This window comes from Rhipicephalus sanguineus, chromosome 1, assembly GCF_013339695.2.
Source record: "Rhipicephalus sanguineus isolate Rsan-2018 chromosome 1, BIME_Rsan_1.4, whole genome shotgun sequence".
In the NCBI taxonomy this organism is placed as follows: Eukaryota; Metazoa; Arthropoda; class Arachnida; order Ixodida; family Ixodidae; genus Rhipicephalus; species Rhipicephalus sanguineus.
Window position 1 is genome coordinate 1,247,112 of NC_051176.1, and position 25,847 is coordinate 1,272,958.

Sequence of the window (25,847 nt, forward strand, 5' to 3'; positions counted from 1 at the left end):
CGGCCGCCCGCCTGACGCACCTGGAATGTCGGTGTGCATTCCCTGCATCATTCTCAAACATCTGAACATCTTCATACGCAAGTGCAGACTTGTCAAGTTTGTTCAAGTGTCCTGTTACTCTACATTTCATCCACTTTCTTTTCTTTACGCTGGGCACGTGGACGCTGGGCACGGGCACGTGTCTTGCAGCATTATGTGAGAATCGTAAGGGGCACAGCTGCACAAAAAAGCCATTTTCTAGCGCACGAAAATAGAGCAGGAAAGGTGGCTGTGCCTTTGAAAAAGGCAGGGGATCGTATTCAATGCCCATGTTTACGTCTGTAATAACGAATACTTAACAAAATACAGATATGCAAAATACGGAGTCATTTCTTTTTCTTTCTGCTCAAGGCGATAGAAGCAGTGCTCATGCATTTATGTCATTCGGTGTATATGCAGAATGTCTTACGAATTAATCTAAATTTTTCCACCATGCAGTTACTGTGGACAGATGTGCTGTCGAACCAGGGGGTGTAATGGCAACGTTTTCAATGATCGGGAATATGAGCCAATACTTTCGCACGAACCTCTCGTAGCCTGTGCTCTTGCGGCCTAGAATGGTGACACTCGGGAAAGCGGCAAGGTTGTGGGGCTCTAGAAAACTGATGGGCATATGTGACAAGTGTATTTTTATTGTCGCTAGTGCACATAGTATTGTGCCAACTTTGTTTTACGCATGATCTAGGAATACAGCCTTGCAAAAGTGAGAACAGGGACTCTTTATCGGGCATGTTTAGGCAATGTCAGAGCATCTTGTAGCATGCAGTGAACAGTGTGGTGGAGCTGAAGATTTTTTTTTCTGAATCATTGTACACCTACTGTTGCCAACAAGATACAATAGAACTATAATACCTTACTTTTGTACTCTTTCAGTTCACAGGAGCAGTTTCAAAACTCAGTCACCCTATGTCGTATTAGAACCACTGGAGTTTGAGTCATAATGTGGGATGTTTTTTCACCCCTCGTTCTCTAAACGAATAGGTAAGGTTAGTGATGGGTAAGAACTAAACAACATAAGCAAGTGAATACCAACACAGCAGTGTTACGGCAGTTGTTTTTGTAGCACTCGAGTAGTAGAACTACAGAAATGGTAAGGTTTTGCAGTAGTACGAATTTACATCTTGGTATTTAGGTGTGGTTTGGAACCACCAAATCTAATCATCAAAAGGACAAAGGTTGCATCATTGGCAGTGATGTGAGTGAAACAGTTGTGTACCTTGTATTTGGGCTGTGCGCTAAAAAGATTTTCGGGTGGCCACGTTAATGTGGAACCTTCCACTATGATGCGCCTCGTAACAAACTGTGCGTTTTCAATACCTCACACCCCACAATTTGCATGAATTCCAGCCTCTTCTGATGAATACCTCAAATGCTGAATGACTCATTTGTACTAAAAGTCAACTCATCCACCTTTTAATTGTGTACGCAGAGTATGCAGAAGCAGATTGCTTCTTCTGCTTCACGAGCCTCATGTCGGAGATCCGGGACTTCTTCATCAAGACATTGGATGAATCATCGTCTGGCATTGGTGCAATGATGGAGCGTCTCATGCAGCTACTGCGTCGACGGGATGATCGGCTGTACGGCCACCTGAAGCAGCTGCAAGTAGAACCGCAGTACTACAGCTTTCGGTGGATCATGCTCCTCCTTTCTCAGGACTTCCCTCTGCCCGGTAACCTCTTTTCCTCCTGCTGCTGCTCCAACCGACCCAATTCGGGCAGGCACTTGTTAGAATACGCCTGCCCGCCAGGGCTCCCTTGTGAACCCGTTCAGGCCCAAGTTATTTCTGTTCAATGTGAGCACCTGGTTTTTACAATTTCAGATGTGCCTGATCGTGGTAGTCGAAAAAAATGAAAAAAAAATCTGTGCTCACACTTTTCAATCAAGAGTAGTTAGTGACCAAATTGATCAATTAATTTAATTGCATTTCAATTATTTTTAAAATTTATTACCTGAAATTATTTCGATGGTATGGCATAATACCCAATAGTAGTCATAATTCAAATTTTCGATACACAACGAAAATAAATGCACTAACTCCACACGATGAAGGAAGCTGTCTCAGTGAATAGCAAGAAAAACTCGACTGCCTTCTTTAATTTCTTCGTTTACACGTGACCTGACTTTCTTGTGTGTACCAGGCAGAGGTCGGTGAAAAAGGTGGAGCTCACTCAGACTCGTTCAAGAAATATATTTTGCACTTAGGGCTTACTCGGACTCCCACTTGCAACAGGTTTGCTCAACCGGACTCGTGGCTCTATCTGATTCGGAGCGAGTCTGAGTGAGTCGACTCATTAGTCTGTTATCCTATATGTAATCAGCTTTTTCGATCATGGTGTCAATGCTCTTTAACGCTAATATCTTGCATAATCACTGTTCTTCTTGTACCTTCAAACACGAGTTATCAGCAGTTGCAATCCATTAAGGACACACTGTTATTCAGAGATGACTCACGTGATATATTTTTTTCTCAGGAACTTCCTGTGAAAGAGTTTGCGGGGGAAGTCAAGACACCCCCCCCCTCCTCCATAACTGGCGCCTCTGGTCAATAAATATTTAGCTGGTGCATGAACACTATAGTCGGATGCAACTTAGACAGGAGAGGCCCCGCCCAGACGACCGAAGCGCGGCAACCGACCGCCTCTGCGAGTCCCGCTCATGCACCACGGCCGGTCTAGAGGCGCGCGCTCGCTCCTTCCCTTACGGCCTAAGCAGCCGCCGGGAGTACAATGGAACTTTTTCTATACAGTCACGACGGCGCGCTCCGCGTGAGGGCGTCGCGAGCCAACCGCCCAAAGCGCGTTTCGCCGCATGCGCTTCGTGTTGTAAACCAGCTGTGCCCGGCCAATTTCTTGTGCTAATTACTTCTTTCGGTTGTAGCAAGCGGTGAAGGAAGTACAGGTGCGTGTGGGGACAGTCTGCCTTTCTCGGCACTTGGCAATAGAAGACGCACACGCAGCGCTACTAGCAACAACAATATTTTTTAAGACCCGACCACCTTATATTTGATGGAGGCGAAAATGCCTGAGGCCCGTGTGCTTAGATTTAGGCGCACGTTAGCCCTTTCGGCCCTGGCGGTGTCAATTGACACCATGACACAACATTTCCCCTAGTACCTCGGAAATGAAACCAAAACTGGCCATCCTTGGGGGAATACTTCTTCAATGATCCCCACTGCGTTTGACACCAAAATGGTGACATGCTTGCGGAGCTGCGACCCAGAAAGAAGAAGAAGCTTGACCGAAGTCATGGGTGACGCCGAGGCGGGTCAGCTGAGGCGGCTAAGCGCAATTTTCGGGTCGACGTACCGAAGCTGTTTCAATGAGTATCACATTGATACATGAGACGTGGTTCACATTTTGTGTACTCTAGTGAACAGCGGGAAATAAGATGCCATTTTTCTCATTTCACAACCGCTGAGCCCTGATGACCTAATTTGATGTCATGTCTGTAAATCCATTAATAATTGCGCCACTGGCTCAATTTTTCGTTTGTGGTTTTCTGAGGTCATAACTATTATGAAAACAAACACAAAAAATGTCCCCGACCAAAATAAAAAATCCAGGGCTGAAAGGGTTAAAGAACCCCAGCTGCCACAGCAGTGCATTTTTGGTGGGCCACGCATATTTACAACGTCACAGAGGGGATTACCCATCTTACCTGGAAAAGATGAATGTAATGCGTGCAGTGCAAGTATTGTCGCTCCAAGTCATTGGCGCACTGGAACATCTGCGAAACTTGAGGGGCAACTCCTCTATTGTTCTATTCAGGGATGCAGCATCCACGATCAACTTCATGAAAGCCATAAAGAGATGGTTCGACATTCACAACACTACGTACAGTGGAAATGACTACAAACTTCCCATCTCAAAGCAGGACGACAGCCGAATGCTGTGGCTGGAAAATGAATTTTCAGGCTACATTAAGCGCATCCAGGATTCTTCTGTCGCCGCTGGCGTTGGAAACTTTACAGACGAGACGTACACTGCCCTGCTTTTCACCACAAAGTCCACAGTGGAGACAGTCCGATTTCTCCTGAGTAAAGGAGTAAACTATGTGCTCACGAAGAAATTTAACAGTGATCCTATAGAGGCATTGTTTGGAAAATTGAGGGCAATGTGCGGGGGCAATGACGCGCTAGACGCAAGAGCCGTCACAGCTGCTTGACCCACATTGTCAAGGAAAAGGCGCTACCTTCAAAAGACATGGGCATTCGCGACGAAAACATTGAAGAAGCGGCGGTGTCTATTCCGGAAGATGTTATTGAGGAACTTGAAGCTCTGCGAGAACCTCCTCGCAAACCACCGAACTCTGTTGCCTATTCAGGCTTGGTGTACGTATGTAGGTGGTTACATTGCCAAACTCATCACTGATGTCGGTTGCGAAACATGCGCCATGCTAGTGACGACAAACAAAACGAGCAGTCCTTTGTATCATCATCTCCGTCAGCAAGAAGCCTATGATCTACACTACCCAAAGCCGGAGTTACTATCAATGGTGGACACAATTGTGATGTTCTTCGAGAAAGCAGTCAAATATCTTCCTCGAACGAAAATCCTCGAGACTGCAATTGACTGTTGAGCCATACTTTGAAGATTCGCCACTTCTGGACTGTCCGGAATGTGTGGACAAGAGTCACGCGAGAGTGCTGGCTCATATTATTTCTGAGAAGTTTCTGTGTGACAAGACAGATCTGACTGGCCTCGGTTTTATTCACAAGCCCTCCGGAATAAGGCTGTGACATTTTTTTCAGACGCATATTGTTGTACAGTGGAAAACATTCTGTTTCCCATGCGCATATTGTTGTAGTACTTGAAAGTTTTTTGTTTCTGTTTCCCATTGATCGAACTTTCGAAGTATTTGTTTCAGTGGCCGTCCCATTATGCACTTACTTTTTTGAAGTATTTGTTTCACAAAAATGTTTTTGTTAGATTAAGATGCAACAAAAATGAAATAAACAATTTTGTTATTTTCCAGCGACCACATACATTTGAATGTTCAAACATTATTAAACCGTGAAATTCTTACTTATTCTCGAAGTTACGGCTTTTGAAATAACATTTCCTAAACCATTATTAAACCGTTCCGAAAGCGGAATTATGAGAGCAGCGACGCCACTTCATATATACTTGAAGTTAGAGAAACCTAAAAAAAAAAACAAGGTTTGTTATCGCATTTGCGACAAATACCATATAGAAGCGGCCTTTGAAAGCGCCACGGTCGGAAGCCGAGCACTGCCGCGCTTCCACAACGGCCGGGAGTGAGTTAGGGAGCAGAAGCGCCCCCACGAATTGCGGCCATAGGTGTTTCTATGCGCAGGCCGTAAAGGAAGGAGCGAGCGCGTGCCTCTACCGGCCGTGCATGAATTGAGTAACGAAAGCCACCGGCCGTCCCGCTCGGAAGCCGAGCACCCTGACGCGCGCTCAGCGCGAGTGCGCGCCCATTGGTGCAGGCTTGTGTTCATCCGCCTTTGAGGAGGAAATGCCGCTGCCTTCTAAAGTTGTATTCTCGAAGCGCCCCACGAAATTAGCCCCGAGCAACAGCCCCCCGTGGCGGCGCGGCAGGCCGTAAAGGAAGGAGCGAGCGCGTGTGACTCACGGCAAGGACTGCTACGCGCCGACGTCGCCTTTGTCGGCGCCCGCTGTGTAAGGCGGAGCCCGGCCGTCCCGCTTGTACGGTGATGATTACATTCTTGCGATGCTAATCTCCCAAGGTAGAAGGTGCTAGTTTACACTAGTAGTGACAGTTAAGGTAGAAAGTTTGGATAGTATAGCGTATAATGGGCAAATTCCCGTCCGAACAGAAGATTCACCGTGAAAATGGTGATGCACGGCAGCAAGGCATTCGTTGTTTTCACCGCGTAGTGCAAGACCTCGGTGCTAATAAAATTGACGCTAATGGTTCTAACTTCATTCGAACTTGGCGTAGACTCCACAGTTAGAACATGCGTCCCGAAGAATTACAAATGAAATTAGGACGTTTTCAGTTCACTCATTGCGGTTTATCGTACAAGATTTGTCTGCCTTTGCAGATTATAGGTGATTTGACAGAATTGCGCTTTCTGCTACAGAACACTTTAGATGAATCTGTCTATCATAAAGAATCACTTAATACATCCGGAACATTAAGCAACATAATACTGCCACGCACACAATGGTGTCGAAATGCTGAGATGTTAGTATATATACTTGGATTATGTAAAAATATCTTCTCAACACTCGTCTGGTATTATGTGGCCGTATACCCTGATTTGTATGAACTGCTGGTCCGATCAACCGCCGGGTCTCAAGCGGTAATGTTCAATTCTCGTGGGAGCGCTGTTGATAGTAATCGTCTGCAAAACAAACCCCTGAAAGTCGAAATGAGCGTTCTGAACTGTTTCGATGGCGCTCTCAGCAAGGTGGCCCACGTATTAATTAAACGTCCTTCGCCACAATGAGTCAATGAATGGTCTCGCACGTCATGTCCGCATAAAGGTTGACGATGCTCGGGTATATCAAATGCAAGGAAAAATAATTTACGAGCTGGCTGTCTAAACTAGTACGTATACAAGTGTAACAGCGCCGTTTCTGCGATGCTGCATGAAGACACAATCTGACACCAATAAGAAGTTTCCGCAATTAACCTCAACTTGTTTTTGTGGTAAATGAAGCCCTGAAATTATTGCGAGGAAAACGTGAAACTAAACGACATGATGACTGGCGAGTGCGCAAGAATAACAAACACATCATCTGCGGCGGTATTCTCAGGCGACCGCTTTCGAGATATTTTGAGAAACTCAATACTGCATGCGTTTTTGTAATCGTGTGCGGGGCTTGGCACGCCGGCAAAAACGCTGTCCGCAGATCGCAGATACGTCCGATGCAAATAACACTTGTGGAGGCGAAGCCATCGTATTTTTTATAGGAATCGCCCGTGAACAACGCGACCTATAATAATGTGAATAATGTGTCTTGCATGCCAAGACCACGACATGATTGTGAGGCACTCTGAAGGTCAGTTTTGACTGCCTCGAATTCTTTAACGTGCTCCTGTATCTAAGCAGAGGGATGTTGTTTTTTTCACACCCATCGGAATGCGGCTGTTGTGGTCGGGAACCAGACCCATCCCCGAGGTTAGCAGCGCAACACAACAACAAATCTGATCACCCCTTTCAAAGTGCGCACGACGGAGCGTGGGCACCGTTGGCCACTATGAAGAAAAAATGTATAGCTTCTTCCCGTTTTACTAGGAACATTATCGATGCTGTTTTCGTCTGAAGCTTGAGGCAGGCAAAAAGCAAGCGCAAACAGCGGAACAGCGTACGAAGCAAGCGCATGATATGCCGGCCCGTCACGGCGGGCGTTGAAGGGTCCGTGCCGTGACGTCATCCAGGCCTCCCGCCAGGCGGCGCCACCCCAACTTCTCGGGGTAATAGTGCGTTGAAGTCATGTGCGAGTAGACATAAGTATAAACATGAGCCAACATAATGCTCATAACGACACTGAAGTTGAGTAGATAGAACCGTAGGTTGGCAAAAAACGTGCAGTTCACTCAGAGTCACTCCAGAATTATATTTTGCGCTTAGGGCTCACTCGGATTCAGACTCCCCAAATTTTTCCTGAACCAGAATCACTAGGACTCAAACTCGCGAAAATATTACTCACCCGGACTCATCCAGGCTCACACTGATGGCTTGATCTGAGCCTGAGTGAGCCGACTCATGGGTGAGTTTGCCGACCTGTGGTACCAGGTTGGCAGCATACGTAAATTGGATGCTAAATATGAGCTCTAGCAGAAGAACAATCCATTTTTTTCACCCGGCGGTCGCTGACTGACTTACAAAATTGGTGATTCCAATTGGAATCGCTGGGCCTGAAAGGGTTAATAGTGCAACACCTCGGTGCAGCTGGCCTGGCACGATAGCATGTCTTGCAATCCCATAAATTGCATCACGAACCACTAACACGGGTTCTGCAATGTTGCTGCCAGGTCTCCCATCACTGTCTGCACTGTTGGTTCCACAACATGCTCCCCTGCCACAACATGTTCCCCTGAGGCACTGTTGGTGCCTCAGCATGTTCCCCCGGACAAGTGGATCGCATGTTATGTTTCCTGCTTATCTGATTCATTTGCGCTGTACCTAAGAAAACCACAATTTCCACTATTTGTTTCATTGCACAGCGTAAAACTATGGCACTTCTTGCAGACGAGTTCTTTGCGCTCATTAAGAGTTTAAGAAAGAAACAGATAAGCACTACTCACCAAATGCAAAGCATGAGCAGTCTACTTGTGTCTTTGACACTACTTGCCATTTTTCCTGACCAGATTCTACTGTGACTCATCATTTTTCAAAGTTGTCACATGAAGTTCCGGTCTGACGTAACACAGCGGCAGCTTTTCCAGCACGCCCGACGAGCTCGGTTTTGACATCACCTAGATCGGGGCCTTCAATTTCAACAATTATTATATCAAATTACGGGTTTTTGGGGTTTCTAAAAAATGAGTGTGCCATAAATGTCATGTCCTACAGCTTTTCTATGTAAGCAGCTGCCCTCAACTGAATAATTAGAAAGCTAATTAAATGGACACTAAACAGCAAAACGATTTTTCTCATATTAGTAAAGTAGTCTTTCACGATACCAAAAACACCACGCTTTCTGTGAGAAGACGCTTAGTAAGCGAGAAAACGCGCAAAAACAAAATGTGGGTGGCGACGCCACCTTGAAGTTTCCGCACTATTCGCCGTGACGTCACGTTTTGACGGCGTCTACTAGGGACTACGTAGTCCCTAGTCGGTAATAATGAAGTACATTGTCCTCTGAGGGGGCCACAGACTTAACATAGCAAGTTTGGGGTAATTTTGCGGAGCCAATGGCGCCAAAATACGATAATACACTTTGAAATGCGTGATGTCACGCGGAGAGACTTGGGCGCGAAATTTAAAAATGAAACTTTGAAGTTGATTTTCTCCCCACTAATAAACCTATGGTGGCGAAATTAGCGACATTAGAATTCTCGGAGTACAATTTATCGATCTAAACCTATTCATTGTTTCTCTTTACTCTTTCTTTAAGGAGTTCTTGCTAATTAATTATTTAAGCACAACTTTAGGTGCGGCAATGTATTTCTGCCTTGACGTAGAGTTTGTGTGCAAAGACATCAGGTGCCTGACTGTCATAGCATTCTTAGTTAAAAACATTTGTATAGTCTAAAAAAACACCCTGTAGAATGAACGACAATACGTGTCATTTCTTCGAAGCATAGTTCCCGCTGCTGTGCGGTACCAAAGTGTGTGTGTGTGTGCAGGCACACATGCATAAAAAAATGCTGCAATGTTCTAGATGGTCAAATTCTGCGTAAATGGAGATAAAACTGCCCTAATTTAATGTGCTCTGGTAGAATATGTGATCCATGCACTGAGCCCTCGTGTGGTAAAAATGAACCCCACGATGGCATGTCTCAATCATCTTATCATAGCCTTGTTTAAAAATGCCAAAAATGTAATTAATGCTGATTGAATTGACACATAAACTTCCTAAATATTTTTCAGCATCTCACACTAACGCATATTCTCTGGGAGTGTCCAGCACTAATTCGGAAAACTAGGGACGCGGCCTCCAATGAGGACCTTCGGATGCGTTGGCGGGCCGCGTTGCTCAGCTCAGGACTAGACCATCAACTCTGGGCGATCCAGCAGGCCAAGGAAGCTGCTGAGAGACACGGTCTCTCGGCCGGCTCCTAGGCGGGAACGCAGCCCGGAAACCTGCAGGAACTGAATAAAGTTATTCACTCACTCACTCACTCACTCACTCTCATATCTATTCCAATGAAGTCTTTTTTTAAAGGGGTAGTGGCACAAAAATGTTGGCCTCGCGTTTTTTTGCTGAAATGTGTTGCTGGGGGCCTGTAGTCATAACACGGCACATTGCTGCAGCGTGCGGCAGATAATTAATTACAGGCTCCTCATTACCGACCAGTCTCAGTTTCGGTTTCAGAGAGCTCCAAGAAATGACAAGCCAGCAGGAACAACTATCAACACCTGCGTGTGCAATGCTTGACGACGTCTGTTGAAAATAAAGAAGTGGGTCATGGGCTCGGGGAGAGGCGCGAGAGGGAAGAGAACGAAGTAGGATTCGGAGCTAGCCCTTGAACAGTAAAAACATCTAAGACCACGGGTCCTCGTTATTTATATTTGGGGCCGTGAAACCCGGGAGTGGTCATTCCGGGACTGCCATGACTTCGGCCGAGCGTCTTCGGAAGGTGCGTGGGACTGTCAGGGCCAGCGTCTCACGAAATATTACGCTCCTGACAGGACTACTGCAGGACCCCGACACCGAGGCGCGCGAGGTCAACAGGCAAGTCGCCGTTTTGAAGGCTAAGGAAACTGAACTCCGCCAGCTAGACAAGGACGTTCTCGACCTCACGGAAGATGAAGCTATTGAAACCGAAGTCGAGGGTGCAACCGACTACCACGATAAGATTCTGTACGCGATAGCTGACGCGCAGTTCTTCTTGTCTCAGCGAGAACAGTCGACTCATCTCAGCGAACCGTCTAGGAGTCGACCCAATGGCGACCGGGTAGCAGCCACCCAGAGCAACATCGCATCTGCTGAGGCGCCGCAAGGACCAGTCAGTACGCCACGTTACCGGTCTGTCGCACTTCCGACGCTTCAAGTCCCGACGTATGCCGGCGATTTACGTCAGTGGCAAGAATTCTGGGACCACTACAGCGCCACCATTCACAATAATATAGACCTGCCACCGATCGAGAAATTCAAGTATTTACTGACATACCTGAGGGGAGCAGCCAAGCGAGCGATCGAGGGCATCAGGCTGGCCGACAACAACTACGACATTGCTGTGAAGACATTGAAAGAGCGCTTCGGCCGACAAGAACTAGTGAACGAGCACATCGACCAGCTTCTTGCACTGTCCCCGGTAAGGAGTTCCAAGGAAGTGGAGTAGCTTCGGATGTTGCATGACGCCGTGCGTTTCCGCGTAAGTGCGCTCGAAGGCCTGGGTGTGCCACCTGATCAGTACACTGTGGTGCTTAATCGCGTCCTGATGAGGTGCTTGCCAGAAGACTTGGCTATATTGTACCGACAAAAGAAGAAAGAGGAGAGCACCCAGGATGGTGACGCATCAGCTGAGCACACAACCCCTGAAGCAAGAACCCACAAGGCGACCGACATTTTGTCTTTTTTGAAAATCCAGGTCGAAGTGCGCGAAGAAGGAAAGCAAGCAGCGCCGTCGTCGCATCCTTGCCACTCGACCATGGTACATGATGACATGAATTCGCCGACGAGATCTGCACATGCCATTCCATCAGCATCTGCGCTGGTTGCGACGGAGTCCCTACAGCAGCGCACTCTGTCTTGCGTACTGTGCAACAGCAGAGCTCACAGCCTCGCAGAATGCACAGCTGACATGTCTGTCGAAGAGAAAAAAGCCAGGTTGCGCAACTCTCGTTGCTGCTACAGGTGCGGAACGCGCAATCATGTCGCGCAATTTTGCCGAGTTTCCCGGAATCTCACGTGTAACAAGTGCCGACGCCGACACCTAACGGTCCTCTGCGAATTGTCACGCGCTGTCGCAATGACCGCTTCTCCAAGAACGACTGAGCAGCTGGTTAGGTCTGGCACTACTCCACCGACAGTAACCACGGCCTCAACTGGTGAAAAGGGAGCCAAGTCAGTGCTGCTTCAGACAGGTCGTGTTTGGGCGGAGAGCGGACCACGACGACTCCTGGTGCGTGTGATGCTGGACAGCGGCAGCCAGCGTTCGTTTATCCGCACCGATGTTGCAAAGAGATTGCGGTGTAGAGCCCTTGGCATCGAAGAGCTATCATTGGTGACGTTCGGAAATGCAAAGCTGCGGCATAAATTGCGCTGTCAACGCGTTTCCGTCACGCTGCGTGGACGATTCAACGACAGCACCGTTACGTTGGAAGCACTAGAGGTACCTGAGGTATGCTCCGCGACAAGTCCACTGCTGGACACTGAAGTGCTCGAGCTGTTGTGCGCCAGGAAACACGATGCTGCGGATCTGTTCGATCCAGAGACTTGGCACCCAGATGACATCAGCATCTTGATTGGCTCAGACGCTTGCTGGAAGGTTGCCACCGGAAGCATCGATCGCCTCAATGAGGAACTCACTGCGGTCGAAACGTCTTTTGGGTGGACCGTACAGGGAACAAGTTCACCTCACGAGGCTACAACGACTTCTGCCCTCCTCATGTCAGCTGGTGTCGAGTGCGACGAATCGGCTATGTGGCGCCTCGACACGATTGGTATTGAGAACCGGATGCCAAAGAAAACACAAGAACTCGATATGTTTGAGCCTTGTCTGAGCAGACAAGCTGGATGTTACCAAGAGCATTTCATGATTCCGGAGCCTCGTATCCCTGCCGATAGCTTGCCCACCCGCAACGACGACTCCTCCCATCTGCTGGTCGGTGAAGCTAACAGTCCCGCTGTGCTTCCTGTGGTGTCCTCATCGTTGGATGCGCAGCCTGGACGTCAGGATTTTGTTCCGCTCAGCTTCGTGGAACTAGAAAAGGTTGTGACCAAACAAGTTGATCACGTAGGCAAAGAAGAGAAAGCACTGCTTCTGCCTCCGGAAGTGAAGTGCAGTGCACTGCAAGAGGCGCCGAAGCAAAACAGCGCGATCCATGCACACGAGCACCTCAACGAGCTTAATCCCTGGGAGCAGAGGAACAGCCACGTACTGAGATGCGTCCATCTCGACATCCGTCTCCAAGTTCGTGATGATGCATAGTTCGTGCCACAGACGCGAAAGGCGCTGCAGACATACAGGCACTTCGTGAAGAACACCACGGCAATACGCTGTGGCAAAGTGTCTGCAGGAGAACCCGAATGCGGAGCACAACAGCAGTGTCTTGCCGGGATGGAAACGTCGGAGATGGAAACGCGCACACCATTTCCATGCCAGATCGACACGCTGCGTCCCGGACCGATGTTCATCGCAGATTTACATGAGAGGCGCGGCAGTGGTGCAAGGAGAGAACGCTTCTGCCATCGAGTGACATCGTTTACACTGCCATGCATTGCCGACTTTGGATGGGAGAGACCTTGTTTCGTTCGCCTTGAACCGGACCGCGTTCTGAAGCCCTGTACATAGGTTGTGCATGTTGTCAGAAACGAAACAACCTACGTCACGTTCGTCCCGTCCCCTCGGAGGATGTTGAAAATAAAGAAGTGGGGCATGGGCTCGGGGAGAGGCGCGAGAGGGAAGAGAACGAAGTAGGATTCGGAGCTAGCCCTTGAACAGTAAAAACATCTAAGACCACGGGTCCTCGTTATTTATAACGTCAGCACACAGGACTGTGATGCACTTCCGCACGATCCGCATCAAGAAGTCCTTTCGAACAGGAAATGAGAAAGCAGTGTCGCCAAACAACATTCAACGCGTGCGCCGCAGCCACAGAATTGCGAGCAGCCGCCGAAAAATAGTCTGCTCGCGCAAACGCAGCAAAAGAGAAATGCTGACTATGACGTCATCATAACTTGTTGTACCGGCCGCAGCATGGTGACGTCGGGGAAGTAGTGTCAATGCTGCGAGGTGCGGCGTATACGGCTGGATCGCACATGCGAACTTGAACATTCATAGAGCGAATTTGGGCATGTTCGTGTAGCATAGTGAGACACACAGCGCGAAACTACTACGGGGACACGCTGTGTGTGTTTGCTTCCTGTGTCCCCGTCGTAGTTTCGCGCTGTGTGTTTCACTATTCAACATTCATATATAATACTTTTCAAGCCATATTCGCTGTTGATATTTTGCAGATGATATACGCATGTTCATGGGAATCAATCCCACAGGTTATCTCGCCCTGCGAAATTTTGTCTCAGTGCCCCTTTAAGGGCACCTTCGTTGCAATGAATTTCTTTGTGGGTGAACTCATCACACTATGTGGTATTATCAGCTGTTATATGCCTTGTATTCCATCCACAAGACAAAGTTAATATTAATAATGTGTAGAAGAACATGTTTCTGGGCGAGTTGGTACTCGCTAACAGACATTTTTGTAGCGCTTAAGCACAATCACAAAAGGAAGAAACACATGTCTCACAGCTTAATACAGACTAGGAAGGTGTGGCACATATATACCATCAACATCGCACATGCCATAGGGGGCGTATCAAAGCGAAGATTTAAAGAAGCTGTGGTCCGCGTTATACAGTGAAACGGACGTTTGACTGACACAATCACAATTTTTCTCTTTTATGTGTATGTGAAATGCCTCGAGAAGTCCATGCGCCGTTTGATCTTAACTTCTGCCAAGGGTCCTCACATCATAGAACCTCGGCTCACAAGAGCAGGTTTTGAAATGCGCCGAAAGGTGCGCAGTAAAATATTTTAAATTGTTCACGTGTTCCCTCATGCAGTCATTTATGCATCTACCCATTTGTTCTACGTAGGAAACGGGCAGATGCGTAAATGACCGCATGAGGGAACACGCGAACCATTTAAAGAATTTTACTGTGCACCTTTCGGCGCATTTAAACCCTGCTCTTGTGAGCCGAGGTTCTATGATGTGAGGGCCCTTGGCAGAAGTAAAGATCAAACGGCGCGTGGACTTCTCGAGGCATTTCACATACACATAAAAGAGAAAAATTGTGATTGTGTCAGTCAAACGTCCGTTTCACTGTATAACGCGGACCACAGCTTCTTTAAATCTTCGCTTTGATACGCCCCCTATGGCATGTGCGATGTTGATGATGCGCATTGGGAATAGTATATATGTGCCACACCTTCCTAGTCTGTATTAAGCTGTGAGTTAGTTCCTGTCCCGTCGCCATGTGTGTCTCTCCTTTGTGATTGTGCTTAAGCGCTACAAAAATGTCTGTTAATAATGTGTACATTGAATTGCAGATTGGAGCTCTGAATGTGTTTGTTTTATGCAGATGTGCTGCGGATCTGGGATTCCTTGTTTGCCGATCCCCAGAGGTTCACTTTTCTCATCTACCTCTGCTATGCCATGCTTTCGTGAGTGGCCACTCTTTTTGCCTTTGAGGCCACCTGGGGTGATGATGTAGCGGACAAGGTTGGATTGGGAGCCACGTTGGCCGCATATAGGTGGGGTTGAAAGGTGAAGAACACCGGTGTACTTAGATGCATGCTGAAGAACCTCAGGTGGCCCATGTTAATCCGGAGTCTCCCCACTACGGCTTGCCTCGTAATCACGCCAGAAATAAATGAGCATTTATTGAACCTGAATAGCCCAAGTCTTTTGCACTGCAGTCTTTAAGGAGCTTTCCTTAGGTGCCTTATTTTAACTTCATGCGGCTTCCAACTTCACTTGGTTTCTCTGATAACTGGTTGCTTGATAATGTGACATTGACACTTTCGGGACCACGGAAAAATTGGTTGTTTTTGGGTAGTCCAGGAAATATTTTTTTCCTGCCACAGAAATTGATGATGCTAAACTGTATGGTATCAAATCATAGAGGAAGAATTGTTCTTTCTAACAATGTTAATTTCTAACAGCAGCTTTATTTCGAATATTATCAGAGGATTATCAAACAAATAAAAGTGCATTAAAAAGAAAAGAAATTGTAAAAACATCGATACTACCCTGCACAGAGTAAACGTTAAAAAAATCGATATATACGTTTTGAATGCAAAGTGCTTATATAATAATAGTGCAAATATAAGCTCTGTAAGTACGAAGGTTTTTTACATACATACAAAAATATAGACACTAGTGCCTATCATGCTACCGTGCGAAGCCGTTTCTCGACGCAGTGAAACAAAGGCTGGCTACACATGTTTCGCAAAAAGCATTTTTGTTTCTACTCAACTTTGCTAGCGTAGTTTGCAGTTCTGGTATTTTTCAAATTTTGCGGTTGGTGCTGGGGACCCCGAGGCGCCTTCCCATGTATTCGTTGAAATGGACAGTGTAGCCTGTTCCGAATCCCATAAGTTGTACCTTCATTTGAGCACTTTGTCCCTCGTATACTGCCGAATACCATATCAACCGTCAGATTGCACCATTCTTTCATCCACGGAAAGGTTCTGACGTGGTTGAGAAAAGAGCGCAGAAGAATCGTTCATGTGTTGCAATAGAGAAGACACGCGGTGAAGCGTCCCGTGGGATGTGACGGTCGTCTTCTCCGGAACCGACACACTGAAGAAGGCAAGCAACGCCTTGAACTTTTGCTGCGGCATCACTGACGGTGGACGAATGCCTGGAAATATGTGTCGTCGACGCCAACAGCAATGCAGGCGCGGGACTTGGAACCATGTACACCGGAAGTCCGACGAACTTCCGCATCTCCTCTTCAGTAACCTCCCTCCAGAATCCGTCCCTGTCACTGTACGTTGGCTTTTCGAAAATATGCATCCACACATACCTGTGTGTTTGCATTTCTCTCTGACGGCTTCTGCGGTGAAAGACAGCATGAAAAAGCCACCGCGCAGCACTCCAGAGCGCTGGGTCAAAGTCCGCCCCGCGGCGTTTTCGCTGTGAGAACTCCGCTCTTTCTGCAACCGGCGCCAAATGCTCCCGCCCGAATGAAATTGTCACCCCTCAGATAAGAGCTGTACGCACCGGTTATGTTTACGTCGACGCACGGCAGCGATAAACCGGCCCGAGGAGAGGACGAAACTTCCCGGCGGATGGCTGCTGATGTTCCGGGGCGATTTGACACACTTTCGCCGTCCGTACTGAAGTCTGACGAATCGAAGGCGTCCTCCGTGTCTGTGCTGCTACCATCATCCAGCGCTTGTGTTTGCGTCTGTGTGGATAACCGCAGCGGTGGCTCCATGGTTGAGCGTCCGCTTCCAATGTGGAAGGTGCCGGGTTCCATTCCTAGTGCCGACCAGGAACCCACCGGTTTTTCCAAAAGGGTAGAAGAGTACACCTACCTGGCGCTCGGTTGTTAATGGGTACTCATCTCGAAAGGTGGCCCCATAAGGTTCTGTAAGGCCCCTGGGTGCACCTTAACCCACCACAGCCTTGGTGAAATAGTTGAGCATCCGCCGCTGCTGTGGGAGGCAGAGAATTGCTGCCGCCCGGTACCTACTGGTAAAATAGGGACAAGCGCACTTCCGGCCTGGTGCTCGGCAGAACGAACTTCATAGTCGCTTGGGAGGGCACCCACCCTATGGGAAATTGGCGGCATGGGACAGCCAGACCTAAAAATAAGTTATCCTTTTTTTTGATGATGATGGTAGCAGCATCATAAAAATGATGATGATGCTGCTACCATCATCCACACAGCGCTTGTGTTTGCGGCTTTTAATGTGTACGTATTTGTTCATCCAGAGGTTACCGTTCAGAGTCATCGGAATCCGTCGAAATTCGCCATTTTCGAGGAGCACCCGTGAGCGATGTCGACGCCATGTCTGAAACGAGCGCGCACCTACCCGACTGCGAACGAGCTTTAAAAATCTCCCCGCAGCGGAAAAAAGATACTCATTAGTGAAACTGATAAAAAACATGCTCTTTTACCCTTTGGATTGCGTTAGCTGTCCAGAAGCGCTCAGATAGCATCAACATTTTAAGTTGAAGTCATCTTACTATGCTAACGATGGAAATAGACGTGGTCACGAAAGTGTTAAATGGAACATTTAGGAGAAGTATTCTACTCTGTTGAAGTACAGACCTAACAGGGATGCAACAGCTGCTCCACTTGCGCCAATTTGATACAATTTCTTATTTTTGCGCCAAGCTGAGCCAAAACCGTGAAATTGGTTAAAATTGCGCCACACTGCGCCAAAATGCCCGACCAGCTTAAAATTTTTCTCAGTGCGCAAATTTGAGCAAGAAATGGAGGCCGCGTTGGTCATCTGCTGTGTGGGCATCGTCATCCAATACAGACGCGCAGACCCTAACCCCTCGCGAAAGAAAAGAAAAGTCAGCTTCACCGCAAGGATGAAGCAATGAATGCGATAGCAACAAATTGTAATGTTATACGAAGTGAGGCTGGCAGCAAACTCTTTTTGTATCCGATCTCGCGTAACTACAAAACGTTGGTGTAAGAGAATACGGCCGCTCCAGGGAAATATGCTCTTTCTGCACAGTATCTTCGCATTGAGAGCGCAGCACGTAGCAGGATATACGAGCCGCCCGCTGATGGCTACCGAGATAGCGCGCGCGCCAGCATCGCAACCGCGGCCTAAGAATCAAAGTTCAAAGTTGCTACTCTAGCGACAGCCACCCCCCCCCCCTCGCGTCTTTTCATGCTCGTTGAAGACGGGCGGGGCGTTTCCTCTATGCTTTGATGGCAGGCTTCCTGAGCGGAGTGGTATTATCGCATACGCCTTCCGGGCAACGGAAATGGGCTGGCTCGTTTGATGTCTGCTTCAGCGGCGTTCGTCACCCGCATTCGCGCGCTTTCACCCGCGGTAGGACATACTATGCACAGGGATATGTTATCAATTTGGACTTTATACGGGAGATGACGGCAAAAACTCGTCGAGAGTGTCCATATAGTTGCTATCGCAATAGAAAAGGACAGTACTTCTCAAATTTCCTGATGCTTATTTTATTGCGTGCAGAACGCTTTTTTAAGCCACTTTTGCCGCAGTACACTGGTGTCCTGCGGAAAAGCATACTGAGATTTAGAAGGGGCTATTAGTGCTAGGACACAGCACATTTTGCTCCTTAATTACGCATTCGTGCAGGTTCCCGTGTAATTACGAGTACTAGTATGATCGCTGACGTCTAAAAAATTATTGGCAATCATTTGGAGCTGCTGTGTATGGCGTTTCTGCGGCCTCTGAGAAAACAATAGACAAAAGCGTATGCCAGTTTTTTTTTTCGCTCCGCCCCACTTGCTTCTGCTTTACGAATCTCCCAAATTTCCAGGTTGCCAGGTTCGCAGGTCCACAGCATTTCCAGTGCCGCTGGAATTATTTGACAGGTCCTGCGAATGCTAATGTGGACTTAGTTTTTGTTCGCACTGTGGGGTGGCTCAACAGATTGCTTTTATTGAAATAGCAGTGTTGACGTGCACTGTGCACAAATTAGCTGATGTTGAATGGTTTTTACATATTTTTGTTTTTTTTTTTCTAAAAATAAGCCTTTTTTGTTATAGCTGCTCCAAATTTGGGATATCGGGCTAAAAAATTCAGGTTTTTTTTTTCGTAACCTGCTCCAAATTTCGATTTTTGGGCTCCAAAAGCAACATTTTGCTGCTCCAAAAATTGCTCCAAATCCTATTTCGGCTCTTGCATCCCTGGACCTAATCTCATGTATACATATTTTGATAGTCAGTGAGCGATAGCAGAAACTATTGTGGCGGTAGTATGCCGCGGTAGTGTCTCGTGCGTTGGCACCCCCATGCAGCAACCATATTGGTCTTCGTATTTGCCAACACGGGAGTCAAGTGACAGGAGTTGAGGCCTTGAGGCACCTGTCAGCTCATGGCTCTCACCAAACGATGGAGAGGGGTGCATGGAAAAGAACTGCTCATGTCCATTGCTATGACGACGCATGTGCAAGGAGGAAATTGATGTGGGCTGAGCTTGAAGGTCAAATGTATGCACAAAGTCGTCTTCTGGGTTTGTACCAGCAAGAGTAAAGCTATCGCTCTAAAACTAGCAATCGTCAGGGCACCCTAGGTAAGTTACTATAGTACGCTTTCATGAGCACCAGTTTCGAATGCCCAGGAAGTGGACACATTATGTCATGATATAGTGGCTGTCTCTGTTCCTCTGATTCTGCAGATGGCCTGCAAAAGTGCAGTCCAGAAAAACATATGCAACAGTCTTGTTTATTGCTTAGCGGCATCATCATTTTTAGTGCCCTGCTACACAATGTATGGAATGTTTCGCCATGTTATGACATCACAATATGATGCCAGGTCTGGCAGTTTGAGATAGCATTACTTTGAAATGAACATATTTTGAGTGTGTCTGACCTTCATACACGTTCAGTGGGGTCTTGCTTTGTGTGAGAAGTGTGTTGGCAGAGTTTCTACAACTTAAAAAATGTGTCAGTGCCTCCTTTAAAGATTACGTGTCAAACCTGATATTACATTTCAGGCCACAAGCACACTTGATGACTGTGTTGTTTGTTATTGTAGCTGCACATGCGTGGATATCGTAGTTGTGTAATTTATGCTCCAAGTTGCTTTAAAATCTTTTTTACTAATTATGTGCACATTATGATTGTCAACAAAAGTGGTTACGGGAACGTGTAAAATTCACTTTTAAAGCACAGTAGCCTCAACCCATTTGTGCTGTTTCCAAGTGGAAGTACGAAGGGGTACCAAGTCTAACTTGCACTCTTCAAATTAGAGTAATGTGCTTTCTTTTATTGCGATAGCAATTATATGGACAGTCTCGCTGGTTTTTTTCCGCCGCCGTCATGCACCGTATATGTATAAGTATGTATATAAGTCCTTAAGAAAAATAATTGAGAAAAATGCTTCCGAAGCGCGAAATCCAACCAGCGACCTCTCTCTCCGAAGCGCGTGGCGCTAACCACTACGCCACAAAGCGCAGATCCTTTAGGTAGCTAATGGCGAGCATTATATACACACCCTTTACCACTGGCAGGACACTGAGACGGTAGGTGCTTATAGACGTTTCTATATTACCAGAGAGATGGGGCGAGGAGCTCAACGGGCGCATTTAAAGGTCGTCGGCCAGCTCGCTCGCTTCTTCTAATATTTGCGCAGGGAGAACCTTGCCGTTCCGCTGTCTCCTCGCGCGGTAGTTGCTGCCGGGGGGGCAGATGTTTTTGCAGCGTAGCAGCGCGTCCATCACCGGCCGCTTTTCTTGCTATCGCATTCATTGTTTCGCCGAAACTGTGACTTTTCTCAAGTTTATAATATATATATATATATATATATATATACACAATGTCTAGCGACTGAGTTCGCTTGCACATTACCATTTATTATTCGCTTTGCACGGGCTCCACTTATGTAGGAGTTGTCAAACTGGTTTTAGCACGCGGTTCAGAGAGTAGCTACTGAGTTGACACTCAAAGGAGACAAATGGCCACAAGACTCTCGGATCATTGGAAGTCCAAAAATGACTGTGTGGCCTTTTGTTTTAACTTTTCTATTTGTTTCTTGTAACAGGAAGTTGCGGGACAAGCTCATGATGGGCGACTTTCCCTCCAACATCAAGCTGCTTCAGGTACGCAGGCGATTTGCAGGTTCCGTTTAAAATCTATCTTTTGTGCTTTGGCGGCCTGAGGTCGCTTCTCTAATCCTAATAGCAAGCAGGTTCAACAAACATTTTTAATGAGGTCAACACCTAACGAATACGTGTCATGAGGTTATGAGGAAGTACGGTGTGGAACCCCAGTTATACGCCTTCCTATTTTGCGAATTCTGGTTTCTCTGTGCATTAGTGCAGTCAGTCTTCTGTGGCGTTTTTTATGCAATCATTGCAGTAGTATATCGGGCACAAATGAAGGATTTCATTGACTATTCGTAGTGACTGTCTTTTTGTCTTACTAAAATATTTTAACTTTGAACAGGATTACTCAGAGAACTGGGCATTATAGGTATACATATGAAGTCTTAAAGGATAACTGAAATTAGTTCATGGAACATTGCAGTTTCTGTACTGTTGCTGGTGAATTCACAAGACTTAATCACTCCGAATGAATTGTTAGGATGGCACAAATTTCAGTGTGCTGATTCCCAAAAATTCACCAAGTGTATGGCGAAACACATTTTAGTTATGGTTGTGCCTGAGGACAGCGCATGAAAAGAGTGATCCGGCTCGTGGTGCAGAATTTTCCCGACATGGATGTGAGCGAGCTGATTTCCCAGGCCCTGTCCGCCCAGCAGGAAGACCTCATGTTGTCATTCAGCTGATGCCGTGCAGCAGCTGCCATGACAAGCAGCTACTGTATTCCTGCTTGAGGCCACAACGACCACTTATGCTCACGGCGCCCACAACAATAAATGTTTTCTTTCGTTACTCTGCAGTCAGTGTCTTTCCTCCACGTTCTCTTGAGCACTAATACGAGGCTATTGTAAGCATTTTTTAGTTTTCATCAGTTCACTTATAATTAACAAATAGAGAGAGAGAGAGACAAGTAGCGCTAGGAGTGCGATTGGAAAAAAAGCAATAAACTCACAGGTCCCTTACGTAATCGCCTAAGACGATCTTATGCCTTGAAGGCGAAAGCCATTTTCTTCTTTTTCTGCACCTAGCGTGGTTTTGCACTGCCACAAAACGGAAACTTGGGCCAGTTGGTTGTACTTCATATTTACCTTCATATTTACCGGTAAATTTGCACTGCCCCCAGGATCGGAGGCATTGCAAGCTTTCTGCGTCTCACCTTGTTTTGCGCTGCCTCCGTGATCGGCCCATGTTTGACCAAGCGACAATTTGAAGCTTAGAATAACAGAGAGCTGAGCTAGTTGGTAAGTATTCATTCTAAAAAGACAGGGCGTGCAAACACGGACACAAGAAAGAAGTCAGAACACCACAAACGCCGTTTGTGGTGTCCTGACTTCTTTCTTGTGTCCGTGTTTGCACGCCCTGTCTTTTTAGAATCAAGCGACAATGTCATGTGATGACGTCACAAATTTAGGTGATCTGTGACATCATGACGTGATGATTTTTTGTATCACACGTTCTGACACTGCCGGTCAATTTTCGTGTTTGATGAGGCATCTAAGGCTTTCGCCTTAACAGACAGATCGCATGTGCTCATGGTGCACTGAGGCAATATCTGCACAGGAAAGCTGCAACTTCATTTTCTCTGAGGTGGAAGAGGCAGAGCACAGTGTTGGCACTGCATAAATGAGAAATTGTTGCAGCCCAGTGACAGCACATCACTCATTTTGTGCCCTAGCTAACATGCTGCATGTGTGTAGAACAGCCTTCCAGCTTTTCAGTGTTTGCGACCTAAAGTACATTTCTTGTCATCTTCAAATGCTCATTCATAAACGACTACTAAAGTCTTTTAAAAGATGACTGCACGCCAACCACACCAGTGCTATCTAATTTTTAGGGTGCACTTGAAGTGACGTGCATCAGTCGTATTGTAGCATTTGCACTTAACACTCCATAATTTTAATTTTTGACACCTCTGTGGCCTGCTACATTTCTTTATCAGTCTAGGGGTGTACGAATATTCCAACTTTCGAATATTTTTCGAATAGTGTTTACTATTCGCTTCGCACCGCAATTTTACTACTCGAACTTCCGGTAAATATGTATAACAGTTTCATTTGCTAAAATTCAGATCACAGCACTTCTAAATGATGCGTGCGATTCAAGTTCTCCTTGCCAAACTTCGACCTTTCGGTAACATTCACAGCCGTCTCCTTACCCTGACGCTGTTTTAAACGGGGTAGCTCGAGCAGTGCGCTCAGACTAGAAAGCATGCAGCGCAGAGACGCGAAGCGCAGCATCTGCTTATTGGTCGCGAGATCGAGCAGAGTCGGCACCTAGCGGTGAGCGGGCGAAACCCCGTGGTGTGGATGGCTCTTTGGGTCGTCTGCTAGCCACACCATGTTCGCATGTGTGCGTACGTCATGCACATCCTCGGAGGACAGCTTGTGCCGTTGTGCTGGCACAGTATCGAATGCTTGTACGTGTGCCTATTTACACAAGCATTTCTCCTTCCGAAACTTGTATGCACTCTAATAAGTGAGCGCATCCACGTGTTGGTATAGCGCTAGGTCTAAGCATCGTACCGTCCGTTCGCCAAAATCGTTTCGATATGGGTGCCACTTTGTCGTCCAAACACATCACAGAGTGTACTTGGCGTCGTCCTAAACGAAAGAAGTACGAAATGCAGAGGTGTGAATGTAGAATTTAAGCGACACCTTCTCGTAAAGTGTTGGCGAATTCGAAATCCTTGTGATACCTCAAAGCGTGGACTAACGTCTGTAAAGGCTGGTTAGTGGTAATAAAGGCCTCAAGCCACGCATTTATGTAGCGGTACACGTTTTCATGCTGACAGAAAAGCACGAAGTTCATCTGATTACGCATGAACACTGGCTTTTTTTTTGTAGCCGCTAGAGCAAGAAGTAAATACTTAGTTTGCTTATCGTGCAACACTATTTATATTGTGGCATACGCAGTACACAAGTTAAACACGTACAAATAAAGCAAGAAAAAAACATCGAGCACAGTGTGACCGAAGGTCAGTAACCCATGATTGGCAGATCGCACTTCTCTCACACGTAATAGGAACGTTAATCCGGCTTCGCGCATTAATGTGGCAATGGATCACGTATATATCACCATTAGGCTGCAGTCAACGCACTTTATTCTCCGACAATCGACTCAAACTGCCTACGGCGAAGCGCCGCTGCGTACATTTTTATACGCGCCGCCGACCGCCTATCCACACTACACACGACGGTGCTGCCACCTACAGCCCGATCTCGCGGCGAATAGACGAGAAAACCTGGGCCAGGGGCCGCTGCTGCGCCTTTCAGAGAAGCGCCCCCTTATTCGGAAATCTCGTCATGCGGTCGCGCACGGCGCTCCGCCGCCGGTGCGTGCGTTCTGTCTCGCTGCACGCGCACGCGTGCTTTTTCTCTCTCCGCCTCGTTTTCTTGCGCTACGCGTGCGCTCTTCAAGGCGCTCGTGCGCGCGCTTTCCGCGCTGTGCTGAGCAGCAGTGCGCGTGCTCAAGTGAGCGTTGCGCTTGGTCTAGCGTTATATTGAAGTGCAGGTCGTGGTCTCGCGGGGTCGGTGGAGATGGTGTAGAGCACGTTTGTCAAGACTGGCCAAGAACGGCACTCTTTTGGTCGACGGTAATACCCAGATGCTCGAGAAAATGAAAGGTTGAAAATAAATTAGTGCGCCGTGCTTTTTTTGAATAGTGAAAGGAAATGGCACCATGATCGCGCAGAACATTTATGACGAGAACTTCTGTGACCTCGGTATGAAAATAAACGCAAAAAAAAGTCGAATTAGTTACCCTGCTTCAAAACGTGTGTGCATGTGAGAGAAGCGTTTCTAGAGGACACAACCAGCATGGGCTAATTCGTGCCAACCCGAGTTTGGCGTGAAAACCAGCCGAAAACGGGCGAGTCCCCCGGAAAAGGGATTTTAAGCGGGGTTTCTTGGTAAACGATTTTTGCGGTGAACTGCACAAGGGCAGAGGATGATGCACCACGACGAAAACAAGGACAACAAGGGAACGAAGACGATAGGACAAACGCTTCGTTCCTTTGTTGTCCTTGTTCTCGTCGCGCTGTTTTATCATCTCCTCTAATTATGAACCAGCTAGCCCTCATCAAGTTGTTCCCCATGCCCAAGTGGGATACAAGAAAGGGGCATTCTGGTTTGCTATCTTATTCACTATTCTGTTTTTGCACATAAGTTCTCCCCAAGTTTGAGGTGGGCTGTTTTCCTGGTGGTGCGGTTTCCGAAAATGGAACAGTGCGAAGAAAAAAAAAAACACGACTGCTGTTTATTTCTTTCCTATGCCATTTCAGAGCAACGTAAAAGCCAGATTGGTAACATTTGCGCAATGTGTATACTGTCTCGGCTAGCAGCACATGAGCGAATGATAACACTTTGTGCTAATTGCCTCAAACACGGGCGAGATTTTTCTGTAGCGATTACAATGGATTTGTACACAAGTGGTCATGCCTAGCAAGAAAGGAACGGACTGCTGGAATATCTGTTGGCCTTTTTACGCGTTTGTAACAAAAAGGAAAAGTTAAATAGCTTCAGCGCCCGTTTTTGCGAAGCACAAAAATATAGTGGATGAACGACATATATAAACGATTAGAAATGGTGTTTGCTTTTGTCAGGACTACGTACAATAAATAATACAAGGGTTTTACAAGGCTTATCAGAATAAACTAATGGAGTTAGTAATGATAACATTACAATCGCCATTTGTGAATTTATGTGATG

At 46.9% G+C, this 25,847-nt stretch overlaps 1 protein-coding gene across 1 annotated transcript in view; it reads left to right on the forward strand.

Moving 5' to 3' along the window:
- Positions 1-21,908, forward strand: part of LOC119389190 (TBC1 domain family member 13) — a gene marked incomplete in the record, with an annotated part of 171,605 nt that extends 149,697 nt beyond the window's left edge. Inside the window, 4 exon segments of the mRNA XM_049412039.1 lie at positions 1,469-1,711; positions 14,949-15,030; positions 21,081-21,138; positions 21,744-21,908. Of these exon segments, the coding sequence (XP_049267996.1) occupies positions 1,469-1,711; positions 14,949-15,030; positions 21,081-21,138; positions 21,744-21,827 (467 nt within the window).
- Positions 21,909-25,847: the final 3,939 nt, after the last annotated feature.